This window comes from Pocillopora damicornis, chromosome 8, assembly GCF_964200805.1.
Source record: "Pocillopora damicornis chromosome 8, jaPocDami1.2, whole genome shotgun sequence".
NCBI lineage: Eukaryota > Metazoa > Cnidaria > Anthozoa > Scleractinia > Pocilloporidae > Pocillopora > Pocillopora damicornis.
This window is the reverse complement of record NC_142677.1, coordinates 23,873,834-23,895,843: the sequence shown is the minus strand read 5'-3', so window position 1 is coordinate 23,895,843 and position 22,010 is coordinate 23,873,834. Positions and strand designations below refer to the sequence as shown.

The following is a 22,010-nucleotide window of genomic DNA, read 5'->3' as shown; positions in this document are numbered from 1 at the left end:
AATAGTTTAAAATATGGTCGATTTACGACGCTAAATATTTCGAAATGTGAACATTTTAAACTCCTTGTGTTGCGGTTTCTGGTGATTTCTGCCATCAGACGGCTAGGAATGTACAAAGTTTTAAAACATACGTGTTTCGCTTTTGAGCTTTTTGCCAACCTTGAGACGTTTACATGGCAAATTGTCACCCCGGCTGACAGGGTTACCCTTCCTGGCAAACCGGGCGAGCCGCATGTAAACGTGATCAAGATAAAATGAGAGATTGTATGGACAGGCGGGTCACCCCACCTCCATGTAAACAGGCCCTAAATATAAGGAAACTGGTAAGAAAGGCGTGGTGGTTTTTCCGCGGCCCAAAACATTCAGCTTCCACGTGTGTGTGCAGTTATTGCAATTGAATGAGGCAAGTATTCCTCAGTATTGCGGTCACTCAATAGTGTCATTTATTCTTCTTGTCCTGAGCTTGAGTGGCAGGTCTTTCAGTTGCCTTTTATCCATGCTGCAGAAGATTGAGCAGACCAAGAGACACATATTGTCATAGCGTGCGAGCAAGTGAAGAAAAAAGGGGAAAAATGGACAGCGAGTAGGCTCGTCGCATTTTTTTTTTTTGGCTCAGATCCGCCTTAACATCAACGTATTTGTCGCAAGCGTTGACGCATCTTTTACAGTGGTTGTGAATTGTAATTTTTCATTGCGCGAGCTCGTAGGACGATTGCAATTTGTAGTATTTAAAAAATTTGTAAGTGCTTATTACACAAAATTGCAAGAGAAATCATGACATTACTTGTTAATAATTTAAATGATAAAAAACATCTCAGAAAGGTACAGTACGGTGGTTAGTTTGGGCCATACTAAAAAATTGACTTCCTTTTTACAAATTTTCATGTAAAAATTTATTAAAGCAGAAAATCGAGTGGTGGAGTTAATCTTTATAAATATTAATAGCGGAGCTCGCAGAGCGTAGCCTCATAATTATACAAAATAGTAGTAACCCATCAAGCCGAAAAAATTTGGATGTACGACCGTCCGACCGTCCGACCGTCCGACCGTACAAGATGCTACTTTTAACATGCGTTTAACTGTATCGCAGGCACGCCAACGCCACGGCTTTGTTCAGTAGTCCAGTGGTCAGTGCACTGGGTCCGAGTCGGACGACCCGGGTTCTAGTCCTGGCCGGGGCAAGGCGTTGTGCCCTTGAGACGTGCGGGAAAAAAAAATGCGAGCTCCGCTTTTAGGCTTGGCTAAATCTATATATTATTCAGTCCGCAAATGTATAAATGGATATTTGCACTTATGATTGTAAATTTACATTAATAAGTGCAAATTTATAGTTTTAAGGGTAAATTCATGGTTATAAGTGCAAATTCATGGTTATAAGTATAAATTTAGAGTTATTAGGGCAAATTTAGAGTTATAAGTGTTAATTTACAGTTATGGGTGTAACAGTCACAATCATAAGTGCAAATTTTCAATTAGTATACGTAATCACATAATTTTTCACGTGCAATTTGGAATAAATAAGCACGAGTAAATTTCTTCAAAGACTAACAAAATTGCACGAGCCCTACGGGCTCGTGCAATTTACGGTCTTTGAAAAAATTTATTGGGCTTATTTATTCCAAATTGCACGTGAAAAATCATGTGATTACGTATTAATAATATATTTGAAAAGATACGAGATAGCTTATCATAATTATGCGGTAGCGAAGCGCGCGCATCAAGTTCAAAGATCATTTATTCAAACCCTGTGAGTGACATTGTGTGTTTGGTCAAAACAACGGCGTACGATCAAAACAATAGCATACAATGATGTTTTCACATCTTTAAGGCGCAAAAAAGTTCAAATTCCGGCTAAACAGTTCAAGGAATTGTTCAGTCTGGTTTGTTACTTCTTTGCACTGAATTAACCCTCTCCTGCATGAAAACTGCATTTATCTCAACCAATCAGAATTCACCTTTTGGGCTTTAGATTTCACGTGTAGTATCACGTGACTTTTGATGTAAACAAACCGTGAAAGTTCGGACATTGAGTCGAGCTCTCAGCACATATGTCTGAACTTCGGCTTTGGAAATTTTTCTTAAATAACTCCCCACTTTCAAGAAGCGTCTCTTCGCTCAAAATTGACATCTTTCTTTCGTCATTTATTTGATCGTTTTTAAGCAAGTTGTCATTTCGCTGCCGTTGAAGCAGATGCGAAGAATGTTACAGACAGCGTTGCGGCATGGAATAATTGAACTAGTTCTGCGTACAGTGATGTATCTGATCAGGTATTTTCAGGGTGTTTAGTGCGTAGATTGTCTGATAAATCCCCGTCCGACAGGAAATTAGTACCCACGAATCGCTGTAGAACGTGAGGAGGCCTTGATTCTCAGAAATAAAACCGATTTCAACTCTATGAACGTGTACCATTGCAGTTGTTTAGTAAGTCTATACCTAAACATAATGGTTACGACAAAGAGATGAGCTTATGGCACCTGAAAAACGATCCACGATACTTCAACTCCTTGGTAAGAAACGCTAACGGCGACCTAGTCAAGTTTTTCCATTTCCCGGAGGCAGTTAGACAAAAGGAGAGAAGGCAAAAGTGGATAAGGTTATGTCATCGAGGTGACTCGTTTGTGTGCACGAAGGACAGCTACGTTTGTAGTCTACATTTCGTCGGTGGAAATGGTCCAACAGAAGAGGATCCTGATCCCATATCTGCTGTAGCTAGTAAAGAAAGGGTAAGTTAATTCAGTCATTCTTTTATATCACCATGCCTAAGTGTTGCGACTCGTAAACGAAAGGCATCTTGCGAACGAGAAGCAGACAAAGAGAGGTGCATGAAAGTTTGCCTTGAACGATCAGTGGCAAAAACCCTTCTGACATTTGATCGTCAAACTGGTAAATCGACAGAGAAATACGCAGCAGTGAAAGCCTTTTTAGATCTGAGCGTAGAGCCAGTGATGAGTTCAAGAGAGCAAATCAAATGATTAAAATTGTTAACAGTCTTTAAGGTATAAGTATATCATGAATTATTAATTCGCCTGAAGCAGGGACGTCGCCTTTTCGAAATTTGGATCCACTGGCAGAACCATTTTTTCGACTGCGGAGGTGATTTCCACTAACGAGGTTTTCAAGTATCCGCTCGCTGAAATCCCCCGTTCTTGTAGATATTTTTTAAGCTCTGCCACACTCATTGCGTTGAAATCAGCTTTACTTCTGTGATCTGCCATTCTTAAGTTTAACTCTTCTTGAAGGTTGTTCTGAGTTTCGCAGAATTTCCCATTTGCGTTACTTAAGGTTAAAAAAATCGGTACATTAATCAGCTAAGGAAATCCACACCCAGATATGTAATTACGTGCGGGAATTAAGGCTTCCTCACGTTCTACAGCGATTCGTGGGTTTTGTAAACTTGTCCTGTTTACTAGGGATAGAATTCTAACGAACGAGACTCAATCAAACTGTTTTATTCCGCTCTCGTATTCGCTTATTTACATCGAGTGTGTAAAAAGCTACTCTGCAAAATTTGTAAGAAATCACTCTCTTATATGATATTTTCTACATTGTGATTGGTTGTTGCGAGTACTAATTTAAAAGGTCATTCAAGGTTGCGTTAATTATGTAAACCAATCAATGTCCATAATGTTCACACTCATCATCTGACATGTGTCACGCACGAATCAAAGTCTCCGACATGGGCACTAATTTCCTATCGGACGGGATTTATCTGACAATCTACGCACTAAACACCCTGAAAATACCTGATCAGATACATCGCTGTACGCAGAACTAGTTCAATAATTCCATGCCGCAACGCTTCCTGTAACATTCTTCGCATCTGCTTCAACAGCAGCGAAATGACAACTTCCTTAATAAACGATCAAATAAATAACAAAAGAAAGATGTCAATTTTGAGCGTAGAGACGCTTCTTGAAAGTGGGAAGTTATTTAAGAAAAATTGCCAAAGCCGAAGTTTGGACACATTTGCTGCGAGATCGACTCAATGTCCGAACTTTCGGGGTTTGTTTACATCAAAAGTCACGGGATACTACACGTGAAATGTAAAGCCCAAAAGGTGAATTGAGTAATTTTTTCATGAATCTTTCTATCAAGGTAAATTACCTTTTACATAGACTAATCTCACCACTCAATCTTAGTTCTGCCTAAATAAAATTTCAAATGAAAAAATTTTAAATGAAAGTCAATTTTTGGCCCTAACCAGCCACCGTAGAAAGGTGAAACATACGAAATTTTGAAATTGCACTCGTGTCAGATGAAATGCACTCTTTTTCAGCCAATCAGAGGCGGGGAATTTTTTCATGTACATTACTTTATGATATAATCAAGTCTTGACTTTTTAGATTACAGGCAAAGGAACTGTCATTGATATAAATAGACTTATGGGGCTAAACAATCGAAAAAGAAGACTTACAATAAGAACAGACCGTCAAGACCGCGACGAAATTTGTATGCTAATCTGTAGTGGACTATTTTTTATTTTGAAAATAAATATTAAATAGACTAAGGAGGTCGTGGGGCGAATGTCTGCAATTTCATTATCTGTTAAACTTTAACGTCGGTAAGAATAACTTACAGGCGCGATTTCACACCGTTAATTTAATCCAGTGTAAGGCGATCCAAAATCCGCCGGAAAAGTGTTTCCGAGATAACCCCAACACCAACGAACAAGCTATCTGTGGGCAATTTAGCGAAATTTCCCGCCAGGGAAGAAGCGAAAGACAACTAGCTGTAGCACCCTACGCGGCTCATATTGTTAAGGACGTGGCCCAGACTCTCCTAAAGATTCTGGATTATCCCCATCGCTGTCATGTACTAGGCTTAAGGCATTCGAGTCGCTCTCTTCTGAAAAAACATCTTCCGAACTACTACTACTTACACGAGCTGCCACACCAGTTCTACTAGGGAATATGTGTTGCGCAATATTTTAGTTCCACCGCTTACGTCACGACTTCTCGCTTTTGTTTTTACCAGAAGTGAAATTTCAGTTGAAAAGGCCAATTTTCTCCTAACACAAGTCGAATTGGAAAAAACGAATTTAAAATTCGTTTTCTACGCCACTTTTTACGTAGTGTAAGAAAAACATGTATTTTTGGGTTTACATGCACTTTAAGTGAATTTCTAGATTAATTACGTCATGCGAGAACATCGCGCAAGTTTCTCGTCATCACTGTAAAACTGTTTGAAGCTTACCATTCTGCAGTGTACATGACTGAACATCATGCGTGAAATAAACTACGATGTGCGAATAGTGATTGACAAAAGTCTTGGGACGCCAATTTCAATGGCTTCAGCGGTCGCTTTGCTTTTAGCTTCCCATAACATTTGGAAAAGAGGGAGGGAGGGGATTTGACTTGATGAACCAAGTAAGGGTTTCTAAACGACTTGTTCACGGTATGTTATCCATTACGTGACCGAGTTACTTTGCCAGTTGCTGCACACACACGTGCATATTAAAAAATATAGCACGAAAGTTAGATTTCTCATAAAAATAAATTGTAGTTACTGTTAAGCCGCCTGAAAATTGACGATTCAAAGCAACACAAAACCAACAAACCATTATTGCTGTCTTTGGACGCTTACAATGGTTGGATACAGGTGGCTTATTAAGTCATAGCTCTAAACTGCGCATTTTCATGAGAAGAATCTGTTGAATATCGTGGAATTTGCAAAATGTTACGTAAAAAATGAAATAAGAGTGTAGAGGAAATAAACCAAAATCAATTAAAAAAGAAAAGAAAAACAAAAAACCCGACTCCATGGTGTTCTACCCTTTCTTTTCGACCCAGCTAGCGTTTAGACGTTGACTAAAATTTTCTAAGTTTTAATTGCACACAAAATCGTCTTTCGTGGGTTACATCAATCTCACCGTGACACTAACACTTCGCACTTAATTAACTGATCATTCAAGGTTGAGTCACCTCTGCTGTTATGAATAGTAAAAGAAAAAAAATGATCACTTCACCGTCTAACATGATTTAGTTAATCTAAATAGCGGCTCAACGTCCGATTGTACACCGATTGTGCGAGTCACTTGTGCCGTAAAAGAGGAACGTCTCAGAGTGCTTTCCTTTCATCCACAAGGTACACCATATTTCTACTTTTGTCAGTTTTCTACCACTTTAAGTTTATGTCACAGACATACTAACACATATTTTGATTCAGGTCCGTGCTAGTCAAATATGTCTTCTTCAAGAGAACCCAAAGCATCAAAGTCCTTTCTCAATTCTTGAAGCTTCTTTATATAATGACCTTCCATGCTTAATTTCTTTTCCTGTTAAAGAAAACAATAAAACGTTAGCGAAAGGTATCAGTTATACACGCTGTTATTTTGACTTCAGGGCATTGGAACAGAAGTAAATGCGATTAAACAACTTCGCAAAAACTTCGGTAGAAATCTAAGGCTTTCTTTTTGTCAAACACAAATTTAATTGTTTGAGACATGTGAAATGGTTTAGATGATGGCGAAAGAAATAGCGTTTTGGCAAACCTGTGCACGAACTAAAGAAGTAAATGTGGATTATGCAATCTAAAGGACAGCGAAAAAAGAGGTAACAATTACAACTAAAAAACAACAGAACAGCAAGAAAAACGGGTGCATGTGGCGGCGCAGTAAATTTTCGTAAAAGTATAATTCAGTTCTAAGCTGCATCCAATATAATCATGCAAACATAGTTAACTCAAAAGGACGTTGAGAACCTGTTGGGCTAAAATTTCCCAGTTAAACACCTTTCACATAGGAGCCGTTCTGAGCTAACATCTCAATACCGGTTCTTAGTTTTAGAATAAAGAGTTTTTTCAAATATAATACAGTACATCGATTGCTTTACAAAAAGAGTAACAAAAACTAGCCAGAACATCGGCAGTGTTATGAGACCACAATACTGTGAAACTGACATAGTCAACTGTGTATATACGTTACCTATGTAAAGCAGGGCACTATGCGGCTGGCACACAGCGCAGTATCACACTCATGCACACCCATGAATATAATTTTTTTTACTCAAAAGTTGAGAACCTGATTAAGAACCTAGGTAGACTTATTTCACAGTAAACACCATTTATCAAAGAAACCTACGGAGGCTTACTTGAGGGAACCTAGGTTCATATATTGTACGCTTGTTTTTACTGTATTTAAAATTAAGTTGGCACGAAAGGCCTTTCGTTGACCACACTGTCTACATAGAGATAACAGGGTACATGGCTGTGACATGCGTCTATGACGGTTGTTTTGTCCACGACATCAAAACCACGAATTGAGTTTCTTACCTGATTTTGTGAAGTTTATATGAAATAATTCATATTTGTACTGCGGTTGTAGATGAAAGTGAAATGTGATCATCGCAGTAAATTTTCCAATTTAAGCAATTGGAAAGAAGAAGCCTGAAAAAAAAAATCAGGGCTTCAACGGGATTCGAACCCGTGACCTCCGCGATACCGGTGCGATGCTCTACCAACTGAGCTAGCTTCATAGCTCAGTTGGTAGAGCATCGCACCGGTATCGCGGAGGTCACGGGTTCGAATCCCGTTGAAGCCCTGATTTTTTTTTTCAGGCTTCTTCTTTCCAATTGCTTAAATTGGAAAATTTACTGCGATGATCACATTTCACTTTCATCTACAACCGCAGTACAAATATGAATTATTTCATATAAACTTCACATCATTTCACTGCACGGGAAGATATGAACTCAATAAATTGACCTCGCTCCCAATGTGTGGCTTCATAGCTCAGTTGGTAGAGCATCGCACCGGTATCGCGGAGGTCACGGGTTCGAATCCCGTTGAAGCCCTGATTTTTTTCAGGCTTCTTCTTTCCAATTGCTTAAATTGGAAAATTTACTGCGATGATCACATTTCACTTTTACCTGATTTTCTTCCAATTTTTCTCCTCGACTCTTCTTCTCTTCCAAGGATTTAATATCATTAAGCGTTTTCACCAACTTTCCCATCCTGGAAGTGTATTCGTCGTATGCTTCAAAATTTTTGGGTAGACTAAGCTGAGTTTGAGCTGGATCATAGAATTCCACAGGTTTCTTGATATGACTTCTGTTAGTATATTGAACGTTTAGTGCAATGGGTTGGGGCCAGCTAAAGCCCAGATAGAATGAGACTTCTTCTTTTGAAAATCCTCCTTCGCGAAATGGAGAATAGTAAACATCGATGCCTCGACTTTGGTCCCAAGGATTCTTAACTCTTATGATATTTTTACTTTCAACCACTCCCGTAAGAAGTTGGAGTCTTTCTAAAGTTTTCCGATTTGTAAAGTCTACAGATCCTCGTGACTGAGGCAGTTCATTAATATGCACAAAGACGTCCAACCCATCACCTTGGCCCAAGAAGAAGAGTGTGGTATATTGTTTATGCTCCTTCTTGAAAGCCATGTGTTTATAAGCGTTTTGCTTACGCGTTTCATTAACATCTATTTCGTTTTTTCCCTTTTTAGACCACCGGTTCTTCAGCTGAAGCAACGCATTGTAAAAATCTTTCACTCGGTAATTGTTCAGTTCGATATTTTCGCGAGGCCAAAGAAACATCACCTTAAGCAAATGTGCATAGATTCCCTTATATCTTTCGTCGAAAGCTTCCAACGCGAACAATTTTTCTACAAATGTGTAAATTTCTCTATACTCCTCGCTCCTCTGCTCTACTTTCTTGGCTGATTTCTGTTTCGAATTATCACCGTGTGGAGAGTGAAGAGCCATGCTGGTTGTTATATAAAGTAAAAAGTCTTTATATCGGTCTCTGTCAGCGTTTTCACGATAATTCTCATACGCTAATTCCCGGAGTAGCTTAAGAGTTTCGTGCAGAGATTTGGGTTCAGCTTCAAAGTGAGCAATGTTGAATACACTCGAAAAAATACCTCCAGCAAGATAGCAATTGATTTTTTGCCATCGGTACTCCCAACGCTCCTCATCAGTCTTCAGCTCCAAAGCCTCTTCAATTTCACCAAAGTAACTTATATACTGAGCTTTAAACCGAGCAATCTGTTTAGGAAGCAACTTTGCTGCTAGAGTACTTCCCTTGAAGATAGTGAAATCCTCTGAAAGTTGTTCCATGCAATGGGAAAATCGGTTTCGCAGACCTTTAATTGACTCGTGATAATCCCTCCAGGGTGAGTGAACTTCTTGCGGTATAACTTGCCCATATCCTAGATACCCTTGTAATCTTTTTAATCCTTCTTGGCCCCGGAACGGTCTTGTGCAGCGAAGCACGTCTAACAGGTAAAACATAACAGAGAGTTGACCATGGAAACCATAATTGTTTGCATAATCCACCGATGCCGCGATTGACTCCTGAAACCACTTCATTGCTTCAAAGGCAATGGGTAAAACTTGAGTAACGTCATCTATTTCTACCATGAGGTTATTTTCTCGGATTTTGCCATAAAAAACTTTCATTTTATTCTCATAAATGCGCCCCTTGGTGTCCAGTAAAAAGGAATTCGGATTCATTTTAATGGCCTTGTCGCAATACTCTAGAGCTTTGTCAAAGCATTCACTTTTTTTGGATTCTTCAGAAATTGCTCCAGCATTGACGTAAAAGACTCTGGCTATTTGTTGAGCGAGCACAGGGTCCTTAAATCTCTCCAACCCTTTCTCAAGGACCATCACAGCGTCCTTTACGTTCTCTTCCGTAGGCTGTTCACCATCATCAGAGTCTCGTGTGTACAAAATCTTCTCAATTAACGGCGAAAACTTAGTTTGCTCATGGTCGCCATATTCATACTTCTTTCGATGCTTCAGCATTCTGTTTGCTTCTTCACGTAGATCCTCGGACGTAAACGACTTCGTTTCACTTTGTAACAAAGAAGACTCTATGAACTCCACTGCGATTTCGCTGACACTTTTTCCTTCTATTGCTGCAATCTTGTCAAGCAACTCATTAGCAATGACTGGGTGGATTATGGCGATGGCCCTCCCTGTGCCGGAATGCGTAGTACGGTCTACATCTCGCAAAAAAATTCGGGCTGAGTGGCTGAGGTATTCAACCCAGTCCACAAAGATTCTCTTGCGAAGGGCACTTGGAGATAACATCAATGTATCAAAACACGACACAAACACTGCGTATGGGTTGCATATGTTGAGAAGGGAACAGAACTTTAACAATGTCAATTCATCACGTCCAGCGACATGTTTAATATTTCTTTCCACAATACTAGAAGCGTATTTCGGATTGTAGTTCTCCTTCATTATCATAAAAGAAATCAAGTTCTCGTTTGCATACTCCTCAAAATCGCGTTCTGGGTCTCTGTCCTCCAGTTGTTGTTTCATTACAGTATACTTATCTTTAAACCAGCGCACCTCTTCTTCGCTAAGAAGCTGCTCAAGGAACACACTTGATGCCTTTTCTTTTTCCGAACACTGTTTAGGGTTTTGCGTAGGTTTGCAGTACAGAAATACACAAACAGGAGAAGGTGTTTTGGTAAATTTGAGGGCCTGATCGACGACTTGTGACCGTAGCTCTCTGAACATAAAGTCGTCTGTAACCTCGACAAGTGCTAAAACCGGTGGAATCTGCCCATCACTTTCTTCGTCATAGCCAATCTTTCTCAACTGGAAAATCTCTGTGGGAGTATTATAATCAATGTTTGTTATTACAGCACAACGGTAAGGATACTTTGGGTTGTTGCGAAAATCCCACAAGGCTTGCTTAGCCATGGTAGTGGCTCCAGCACCTACATGGTGATATATGGTAATGGTTTGTACCCTTCCCTCTGTTCCACGAGAATATACTTTTTCTATTAACCTTCTTAAGTCCCGGTAACTATCACGTCGAAGAACATGGTTCTCATGAGAATCTGTAAACCAGAAATTCTTCCAATGTACAGGATATCCTCGATAGAAGTTTTCCTCTACCTCTGACGACATCTTTAAACGATCTGCGGAGCTTAAATTAGTTAATTCACTATCGCATTCTTTTGCACTAACAATCTCAATGTTAAACGAAACATTTCTCAAATGATAGTGAGCTCCCGTCGCCATGATGACGTAACGTTGGTCTCTGTTAGGTCCACAAGTAATCTGTTCCATACATTCCTGAAATTCAGTCCACGACATTCCAACAATGCCTCTCTCTTGAAGTTCATGCTCCTCTAAGCAGGTTTTTGAAAGATTTACCTCCCAATCAGTAACAATGTCAGGACTCTCAGCAACGTAAATCAACTGGTTAGGACCATCAAAGTATGTACAGAATTCTTCAAAGATATCCGTCATAGCCTGATAGTCTTTCGACAGCAGCAGAAACAAAACTACTGCCCTCGCTCCAGGAATTTTTTTGGCAAAGGATTGAATCAGTTTGCTTAGACCCCTTTTCCTCTTTGAATTGTGCCACTTCTTAAACCCTACTGCCTCTTTCTTTAGTTCTGAGAGACCATTTCCAAATATCCAAGAAAGTTTGTAGTAGATGTTTTCAACAGCCTCATCATCTTCGTCATAGTCCTCTGCTTCGTGTATGTCTACCTGAGGCGAATAAGAGCTGGACTTGAATACCTTACAAAGGCCACTGCTACGTGAACCGTTATCGTCAAAATCAAAGACAGTTAGCCAATTGATTTTTTGAATAAAACTAAACGTTTCGTCCAGAAAAGATTGACTCGTAGTGGCATCTGGCTTGCTTAAAACTAAAATCGGATAGACCGAATAGTCTAAGACCTTTTTGTTTCCACAGAGAAGTCTCTTGAGTTTATTAAAAAGGTCTTGAGTAGATTCTTGATTTACCACTGGCTGTTTCAATGATTTTTGCTCACGATTCTTCCTTGCCTCATCTAACTTGGGCTGGTTTCTCATATACTCTAACTGTTCCTCCCTATCTACAATTGCCTTTGTACTCGATCCATGTCTAACATAGACTGATTCTTCACAATCCTTTTTTCCTCGCTTCAGATCCTTCAAACAAGCCCTGAAAGTCTCCCCTTTACAAAATGAATAGGCTGGTTCAATGTCAACCTCTATAACCACCCTGTCACCAGACCCTTCTTCGGTAAGTGGGCCTCTTACAGGTATAAAAACAGGAGGACGGATACATCTGTGAACAATGCTTTTACTTGGGCCAACAAAGCACTTGCCGATGAACTCCGTTAGTTTTTCGTCGTACAAGGGCTTTTCTTTGACGTCAGTGCCTACAATTTCTCTTGGGTAGTATCCACAGGCTTGGGTTTCCTTTTCGTCTGCCACTCCAAAGTGTATTGTTCCATTCGTTCTTTCATTAAGACAGCCGCAGGCAAACCTCAAGGTCTCGAAGACAAACTTTTTCAAAATATCATCTTTGCAAGAGTTGGGACCTGTTTGAAGTATTTTGTACTCGTGTATGGGTACGATCATATCTTTTGGGCCAGTCTCCCAACAATCGAGGATAAAACCTTTAGTGTAACTAGTTTTTCCACAATCCCTATTGAAATGTCGCGGTGTTTGATATCTTTGTTTATCGAGAGTTGGTCTACTTTTCCTTTGGGATAAAATTTGATCATCCTTAATTAAGTCACGTGCTACGTTCTTCAACGAAGCAAAATGCTTGCTCCACTTCAGGTCGATTTTGTTTACATCAAATGTGGCTTGATATTTGCTGTCCAGTTTTAATTTGAGGGCATAAAATTTCTTATATTTTCTATCGAAAGAAAATCTGTAGGTACATGTCTTCTTTTGCTTGGCCTCCAGCTGTTTATCGATCAATATAACGAAGCACTTCTTCTGGAATTCATCGTCTGTGAGCCTGTCGAGAGAAATTTGACGTACGTCTCCTTTACTCCGGAAACACAACTCCTCCCCGCTGCTCTCGCTTGTTGGCTTATATATAATCTGTTCCGATTCTTCGTCCCAGGTAAATGCCTTTAATTGCTCCTGTGATAACAATTTCATCCAATCCTTTGTTTTCTCCACAATTTTTGCCCATAATTTCTTGAGGTCTCTTCCTTTTAGCTCTTCTTTTGTGATTATAATAAAGCAGAATAAATCTTCTAAAGGATTTGCTCCCTTACCACGTTCCACAAAAATTGATCTCACTTCGCATCTACATACACTTGTATCGGCAGGATCACTTACAGACTTCACGTCCAGTTTAAGCGCTTCGTTTAGGAGTGCAAGCTTTTCTTCTTCCTTTGATAGAGGTGGCGTTATATCTGAAACGTTTTGAGTCGCAGGATTTTCAGAGGCCAGTGGCTTTTTAGGCTCATCCATATCTTTTGTCGGCATTGGGTGGAGAGCTTTATCTGGTGAGTCTGTTTTACCGTTTTCTTCATCTATAAAAGATACCTCGTGCTGAAGAACAATCCACGGACCCTTGTTCAATTTCAAGTAATCTCTCAGTTCACTAGATTTAGTCATTATCAAAAAGGCTTGGCCATCAATTTCTTCTTCCTCTGCTTTTTCTAAGCATTCTTGTGATAATCCGAATTCCTTAAGCCAACTGCAAAGTTCTGCACAAGTCCATCTTTTCACCTCCTCTGAAGACGTGTAGGCTTTCTGAGGTTTTTCTTGATCAAACGCCTCTAAATGCGGTGTCAAATGTTTCATCAAGACTATTTCAGGTCCCTTTTTCAAGTTAAGAACCGAACATAGTTGCTCACGGTATTTGGACCCTAACAATAATAAAGCGCGTCCACCGATACCTTGCTTCCGACAGATGTCAGCATACTTCTCATATGGACCAATCGAACAGAGCCACGCAGCTGTTTTCTGTGGGTTCCAATTTTCCATCGATTGTCCCTCTACAGATTGCAAAGAGAACAAAGAAGAATGAGAGATTAATGATATAAAGATCAGCTTTCTTAAATTTTGTGTTACAATGTGTATTTTTCAACTTATAAATGACACAGTTAAAGGTGCACACTACTGTCGTTTAGTTTTCCTCCTTGATTTCCGATACAAGTGACATAAAAACCGATCACTAGACACCCTCGAGGGCCTCCTAAAGCTAACTGAGAGCAAAAATGCGAGACCTGTTACTTAGCTCTATGAATACTGCACACAGCAGCAATCCTTTAGGTAGAAAACCTACAATCATAGAGATAGGGGTTTATGAGAAACTTATAGCTCTGGATGAGGGGCGTTTTTTGCATTTACGGTCAATTGCCAGACTTGGAATTAAGGTAGGCTCAGAACGGTCAAAGAACCTTTTGAACTTGAACTGGAGATGATTATTTTAAAAGATTTGATGCAGATCTCAGCGGTATTCATGGTGGTCGGATCAATCTATTTAAGCTGCAGGTTTTTGTTAATTCGTCCAACTTTGGTTTGCTCTTTGACAACGATTTTTGCTTCAAGTAATTGTTGTCTTCAGCAGGATTCATTTCCTCACAATATCCTCGGAGCTCCACCGTAAAAATGCGATTTTATTTGGAGCCGTAGTGTCCCCCATGTTGGATTTACTTCATTCACGTGGCGCCTCTCTGCTCGATGCCCATTCTTCGTACTGTTCTGTCTTTCTCCCCAGAAGGAAACGATTTTTAAGGAAACGAACAATTTATTCGCCAAACAGCCTCCTTCAATCCTGCTATATGTACATTGAACACAGTGATATTGACACCAACGGCCTAGCCCAAATGACACCCAGAAAAGATCTGCTGTAGTGAGGTGTCTTAAATGTCCGAAAAATGTATAGAACAACCACAAGAGCTTAATGCGTGAGAAGTGTCTTTCTTTAATACATGCTTGTCGTTCAAACATCCAACGCAGCGAATTAAAATATATAAGAGGTCATATTCCTGTAAACTGTATACGCCATGAGTACATTTTGAGTGAAATTCCCTTCCACAGGACTTGGGATTTCAACTCCGTAGACTCACCTAATGAACCCGCCACCTCTACAGATAAAACTCTCGATTGTCACCAAAAGCTTTTTTCGAACGTAACCGGATAATATAAAATAACTTAAAATTGGTCATCTAAACGTAAACAGCATATTAAAAAAATCGGATGAAATCTTTAATCTAATCGAGAAAAGTTACGACCCGCTGACAGATTAAATCTGAGCCAAAAGGTACATTGAATCTAATTGTTAAGACGTAAAGGGATGTGCTAACAACTAGTTCCTACTCTGTGCTTGCTACTGATCTCCTGGAAAATGTTAAGCCAATAATTTTATTCCGGAGACTTCAATATGAATGTGATTGAATCCTCTGATAACCCGAATGGCCCTAACAAAGACTTGACCAAATTCAATGATCAATTCTGCCTAACGAACGTTACTCATGAAGCTACGAGAACAACAAACTATTCAAGAACATTATTCGAAATTTGTCTGACATCACACTCTGACAGAATGGCAACGAGTGGAATTTTTCTGGTTAGAATTAGTGATTACGACCTCAGCTGTGATGTAAGGAAACAAAAGCCATTGAGACCTATGCATCCAGCTCTGCTGTTGAGTAAACTAAGAGCATATGGTTTTGAAGAAAATTTCATCAATTTGTTGCGCTCCTATTTATGTGGGCGCTCTAACAGAGTGAAGCTTGCATCTCGAAAAAGTTCCTGGAAACGGGTTAACCGAGGTTGCCTCAAGGGGTCAGCTTTGGGACCGTTGCTGTGGAATATTTTTCAAAATGACTTAGTCTATGAAATTGAACGGAATCTAAGCATGTATGCTGATGACCATCAGCTTTTTTAAATTAGTGATAACGTTGCTACGATTAATGACAACCTTAATGCAAACGCAAGAAAAGCATCTTCATGGTATGAGTCGAACTTACTTAAGGGGAACCTCTCCAAATACCATACCATGTTGATCAACAATAAACAAAGAGACGGGAGAGATGAGATAAACGTAAATGTACAAGGAACTGACATTGATTCTATGAACAGTATTAAGTTACTAGGTGTCACTATGGACAACAAGCTTAATTTCAGTGTGCACATAAATATCACGTGCAAGAAAGCTAACCAGAGGATAGGCGTACTAATGAGACTCAAAAACTTAGTGCCCACCGTTGCTAAACTACACCTTTTTAAGGCTGCGATCCTTCCGTACCTCACCTACTGCCATCTCACCTGGCATTTTTGCCGAGCAAGTGACAAGAGAAAACTTGAACGCACTCAGGAGAGGGGTTTGCGTGCAGTCTTCAGAGATAGTAAATCTACATATGAGCAATTACTTTAGAAGGCTAATTTAAAATCTCTTTATGAAAGAAGGCTACAGGATATAGCTTGTTTAATGTTTAAAGTGAAGCATAATCTGTGCCCACCGACTGTCAAAAATTTGTTTTCATTTTTTGAGTATTAAATAAGGTAGTTTAAACTTTTAGTTCTTAATGTCAATGACGTATTTAAATTTTATCTATTGTAAATAGTTAAATTAGTTGAATTTTAACTTATTGTATTGAGTCTAGGTGTCCCCTATTAGTAGAGGGTTTCTTACCCTCGGCTAGATCGATTGACACATGAATAAAGTTTTTCATTCATTCATTCATTCACCTAAGCAAGAACAAAAGAGTTTAGATCGCTTAAGAACTTAGATCAGAATTTAACAGGGTAATTAAGTATTATCAACTGAGTTGATAATGTAAAATTGGCCACCGTAAAGAGTTTTAAAGCTGACGTTTCGAGCGTCAGCCCTTCGTCAGAGCGAATAACGAAGAGCTAACGCTCGAAACGTCAGCTCTAAAACTCTTTACGGAGGCCAATTTACGTTATCGACTCAGATGATAATGCTAAACTACCCTGTTATACCCTCCCACCGACGCAGCACCACAGTTTTTTAGAAACTTACCGTATTTACTTAGCTAAGTAAAAAACATTCGGCCATAAGCGAGACCTATTTTAGAACACAGTGTTCATAAAAAGACAGAAACTTCACAAATGAAACACACTGATTGTCATGAATATTTAGAAGGATCGAAAAGAATAAGAAAGAGAGATTGACCTCTCCGGAAACACACGCAATTGCAAAGCGTTAACCGATAATTAATTAACATTAATTTCGGCTATTGAACTGAAAGCGACCAATCGCAGTTAACATGAATTTAATGTGATCCTACCGAGTCAATAAAACTTAGTGCACGGCATTAAGTAAACAATCTGAGATGAGGAAATGGATGATGAATTCGATACCGACAGTGAAGACGATGAGCAGTAAGAACAGATCGCTCAAACTACAAACAAACGGCTTCTTTAGGAGCCACCACAAAATAAAAAAATTTAAGACCAACATACTGTACCCTGAGTTTATTTTATTTATTTTCGCTCATTGTTCTAATAAGTCGAAAAAGTTTTGTTTTAGAAAAAATCTCGGCAATAAGCCAAACCTCTTCCCGTAGTTCAGATTATATCAAATATTAGCATGAATTTGAGTAAAAATCGCTCGGCTTATAGCCAAATAAATACGGTAACCCCTTTAGATCAGGATTTATTTGATTATGAGAAACATTCCCCAGGACAGCTCGTACATTTATGATAACATTGATAACACGTAGTCATATTGGCTTGGTCTTAATAAACAAGTACTCGACGAGCATGCAAGTGTACAACAAATACAGCTCCGCAACAACCAACCGCCATGGATCATTCCTGTTTTACAAAAACAAATCTTCATACGAAATCAACTCTCTAAGAAATTCCGTCGTGCGTCATGAAGCCACTTCTTGCGAATAACGAATTATCATTCCTGTTTTACAAAAAAAAAAATCTGCATACGAAATCAACTCTATGAGAAATTCCGTCGTGCGTTATGAAGCTACTTCTTCCGAATAACAAATTTAACACTGCTGGCACAAATAAAATTCATCCTCTGGATGATGGGAAACTCGTATATCTAACCACTTCTTTGTGAACCCAGAAAGACAGGTCTCTGCCTTAAGTTTCACGAAAGAGGACCTAAACGACCGTCGTAGCATTGCGGCAATGAAAAGCAGTCGCTCTATCTCAACTTTGATTTTAAGGAAATAAACACGGAAACCGTAACCGACCACATATTTAAGATGAATGCCAAGAAATCTACAGGCCTTGATGTTCTCTACTCAAAGATTCTAGAACTGTCTGCTAGAGCCGTGACTACTCCATTAACGTCTCTGTTTAATTATTGTATTCGCACCAGTATCTTGCTCAGTGATTGGAAAATGAGTAATGTCACCCCTATACACAAAAAGGTTGATGTGACCGACAAAAACAATTACGGACCAGTCAGTGTCCTCTCTGCAATTTCCAAACTATTCGAGAAAGCGACGTTCAATCAGCTCTACGCCTTCCTTACACCATTATTCTCACCAAACTTGTTGGATTTCCTCAAGGGACATTCCTGCGCTACAGCTCTGATCAAACTAGCAGACGATTGGAGAAGCGCATGCAACGAAAAGAGAGAATTGAATGTAGTTGCTATCGATCCGTCCAAGGCTTTCTACTGCATGTGCCACTTTTAAGATCATATTTGGGCTTATTTGTATAAATACAAACAAAGGTGACATGCGACAGAATGGTCACCTTTTCGTTGTGGCGTTCCGAAGGGAAGTCTCCTCAGCCCTTTATTATTTAAAATCTTCACGAAAGATATGAACGAAACTGTTTCTGTCTCCTCCCTCTAAGCAGACGATATACGACCCAATATACGACAAACAAATCCTTGTTTTGCTTCAATTCAACTTAATCAAGGTAGGGAAAGACAACTATCTTCCCAACTTAACAACAACTGTCTTCATAAATGATGAACTTGGAAAAAAGTACTTAAGATGGTGGGCATGAAAACATTGCAACGTATGGAACAATCTCTGTCAATATTCTTTAAATGTTTCAAGGATAGTGGCCCACGATATATAGCTAACTTATTTAAACCTAGCCACGCCATTCAATTTCAGGAGTAGTGGACTAAACTTGTAGGACAAAATTATTATAATGATGGCAGATTCATTACCTGGTCGTACCCTTACCTCGTTTCTCGTATTTGGAATAAGCTGCCATCAGTCGCAAAAGCGCACAATATGTTTTATCTTTTTACAGACACTAAAAAATTTGAGTTTTATTCGCTGGCTATACAGCAATTACCTTTTAGGTTATCTTATTTATATTCATATTTCCATTGACCTAATGAGTGCACATTTTAATATAAAACCATACTCCTACTCATTATATCACAATTACTCTCAGACTCAACCGATTGATTATACTAATACATGTAGTCTCTAGATCTTATTTCTACTCATTTTACTTCCTCTAAGCTTTTATCATGTATATTCCTAGCTTTTCAGCTTGATAAACACTTATATCATGAGCCTAAGGTTCGAGAGAGTGGGAGACCAATGTATTTGACGCTGAAGAAATTAGCCTTATCCTTATGCGCTCAGATTGTTACTGAATAATACTCACCTTCTGTTCCCAACACTGACTGATCTCCTTCCCCTCCAACAGCGCTCTCAGCTTGATCTTGTTTCTCCATCGGTCTTACTGTGGTTTAAAGGTTTAACAAAGTTCACTCCTTTTAACAAGCTAACAAATACTGCCTTAAGGTAAGTGTAAGAATTCAACGTTTATGATTCTGTTTGCTTAACAAATAGTATATTTCGTCATAGCTGATAAGATAATTCAAATACTCCATATCAACCACTTAATGGTCATATTTGTGTATACTCCCAACAACGAATTAAGATGTATGGTGGGTGGGTAGAAATATGGAATTAAATATCACAACCCAGTTCTTTGATCTTAGAAGAGTCTTTAGCATGATTCAATTGCAGTTCCATTTGTTCTAATACGTCAATAATGAAAAAAGGAAATTAATTTTATCGCCAACATTGCAAGACCTTGCGAAAAGAATTCTCCTTCTCTAAGTTAAGGCCACCTATCGATCTCGAAGCTAACATGGTGAACAGCCACTGGGGTGATTTTCAATAAGGCAAATAAGAAAATGTATACAATGACAAACTGTGTAAAAAGAGGCTAAAAAACAGTCCAAAGCAAGACGCAAAAAACCCTACTATTGTCTGTGTTAGTGCAAAAGGGATGGTTATGAGAAACTTCCAAATTTATGAGGCCCTGGAATACTGGTACACTGCTAAAACAAATGCAGCATGTATAATAAGTCCAGAACCTTGCCGAAGTAATATGACGCTAAAGAAATTAGCTGTATCCTTGTGCACTCAGATTGTTACTGAATAATACTCACCTTCTGTTCCCAACACTGACCGATCTCCTTCCCCTCCAACAGCGCTCTCAGCTTGATCTTGTTTCTCCATTTGTCTTACTGTGGTTTAAAGGTTTAACAAAGTTCACTCCTTTTAACAAGCTGGCAAATACTGTTCTACTACTATAAGAATGTAGTTGAACGTAACACTACAAGAACGCATCTCCTACGTTTGATCGTACAAATAGCCGCTGACCGACATCTCCCCCCTTTGCAAAATAAAAGAAAGAGACTAAAACAAACCAAAACAAAAACCAACCTGGGACTATGACTTAAAACCCGTAGCCTAGGACCATACAGACAGTATCCTACACTCGAGTGTGGAGCGATAGTAGAACTGCATGTTAACTGTTTGTGTGTTCAGTGACTTGTAGTCGATGCTCATAAATTAAAGAAAACTTATGATTAGTTTGTGACGTAGTCTTTCAGTCTTTCTGAGGTTTTAATCAGCCGTATAGACCGGGTCTGCTTGACTTTTGATCGTGTCAGTTCCCGGGGCTGTGGTGGTGCAATATCTGGTGCTTTGTCTTGAGGGGGTGCGTTAAGGGCCTGTGGGTCAACTGGTGTGGTGTTTATGATTTGCTAACTGACTGGGGTTTGAGGATGGGGGGTCCTAAAAGTCGTAGTCAGCGTTTGGCTGAAGGGTGTTGATTGGACTGTGGTTGCTCTACAGTTTCTATTGACGGTTTTGGTAAATGTTTGTGTTATGCGTGCTTGTTTCGATTTCTGCTTGGGGTGGTTACAGGAAGGTGGGGCTGCAGGCTTTAGTTGGACTCTGTTCCTTCGAATCATGCGGCTTTAAGCATTGCGGATTGTGTAAGACTGAGGTTTTCCATGGTTTATCACTTCTCCAAAGATCCATGGTTTCCTACGCTGGTGCGGAGGTGGTTTAGCGTAAGCATAGGTACCAATAATGAGTGGTCCTCGTTTTAAACTAGCTGACTTGTCTTAGTAGGTCTTGCTATCGCGCCTTTTCTTTGAGATCTCCTCCTCAACGATTCTAAGGTTTAGCATGGTGGGGGTCAAGAGTTGATCTGTGGTGGGTGGTGTAGTTCTGGTACGTCGTAGGAGCATGCACTGGGCTGGTAAGTAAGTGTGACCTTCAGGCGGGGTGTTCCCATGGATTCCGCAACTTTAACGGTTGGCTCGGCTCTTCCATTACCTTTAGGATAGTAGGGTGATGACTTGGTATGTTTAAACCCGTATTCAACAGAAAACTTCCACTAGTCTTCACTGATAAACTGTAACCCGTTATCAATGTGGTAAAAAGCTGGAACACCGTATCTTGCGAAGTGAGCTTATGTTTTTTCGATGACTGTTGAGGAATGGGTTACTTCTAGTTTGTACACCACGTTCCTGTCGGAGGAATGGCATACAGTCACAAAGTATGTTTGCTCCTCCAGCTCACAGAGATCTTGGCTGACTATCTGCTGGGGTCAGTTGGTATTGGTAAGTATTTCATTGGTTCTTTTGGTGCAAAGTGGCCATACTTGGCGCAAGTACTACACGCATCACACATGTCTTGGGTGGACTTTCGCAATCCTGACCAAAAGAGGACTTAACGAGTCACATTTATGTTCAATCCTCCACCAAAGTGATTGGCGTGGATCTTGCGAAGCATGTCCTTTTGCATTGATTGGGGCACTATAACTTTGGCGCCTTTGTAAATAATGCCAGTTTTCACTGACAATTCGTCCCTATAGTTCCAGTTGGGGCGCAAAGACTCGGGATGTCTGCTCTGTCTGCTGGCCACCCTTTGACAATGACTTCGTATATTGTCTTCAGTGTGGTGTCTTTTTAACTTTCCTTACGTAACTGGCTTTCGGTGCTTTAAGTTAGTTTCGGATTTCGAGCGTCGTAATCTGACTCCATCTTCATACTGAAAACATCACAGTCCCGTTCTCGTGCTGTT

The 22,010-nt window shown here is 39.6% G+C and overlaps 1 protein-coding gene and 1 pseudogene across 3 annotated transcripts in view; one reads left to right on the top strand and one right to left on the bottom strand.

The window, feature by feature from the left end:
* Positions 1-5,808: 5,808 nt before the first annotated feature.
* LOC149041881 (sterile alpha motif domain-containing protein 9-like) overlaps positions 5,809-22,010 on the bottom strand; it is a 63,549-nt gene continuing 47,347 nt past the window's right edge. For all 3 annotated transcript variants that reach the window (XM_089180833.1, XM_089180834.1, XM_089180832.1), the window contains 4 exons: positions 20,081-20,158; positions 19,285-19,362; positions 7,867-13,703; positions 5,809-6,275 (listed from right to left, as the gene is read on the bottom strand). In XM_089180833.1, coding sequence (XP_089036959.1) covers positions 6,174-6,275; positions 7,867-13,703; positions 19,285-19,362; positions 20,081-20,158 — 6,095 coding nt within the window. In that variant the 3' untranslated portion in view covers positions 5,809-6,173. The remainder of the gene's footprint in view (positions 6,276-7,866; positions 13,704-19,284; positions 19,363-20,080; positions 20,159-22,010) is intronic.
* On the top strand, positions 14,718-18,344 carry LOC149041886 (uncharacterized; annotated as a pseudogene).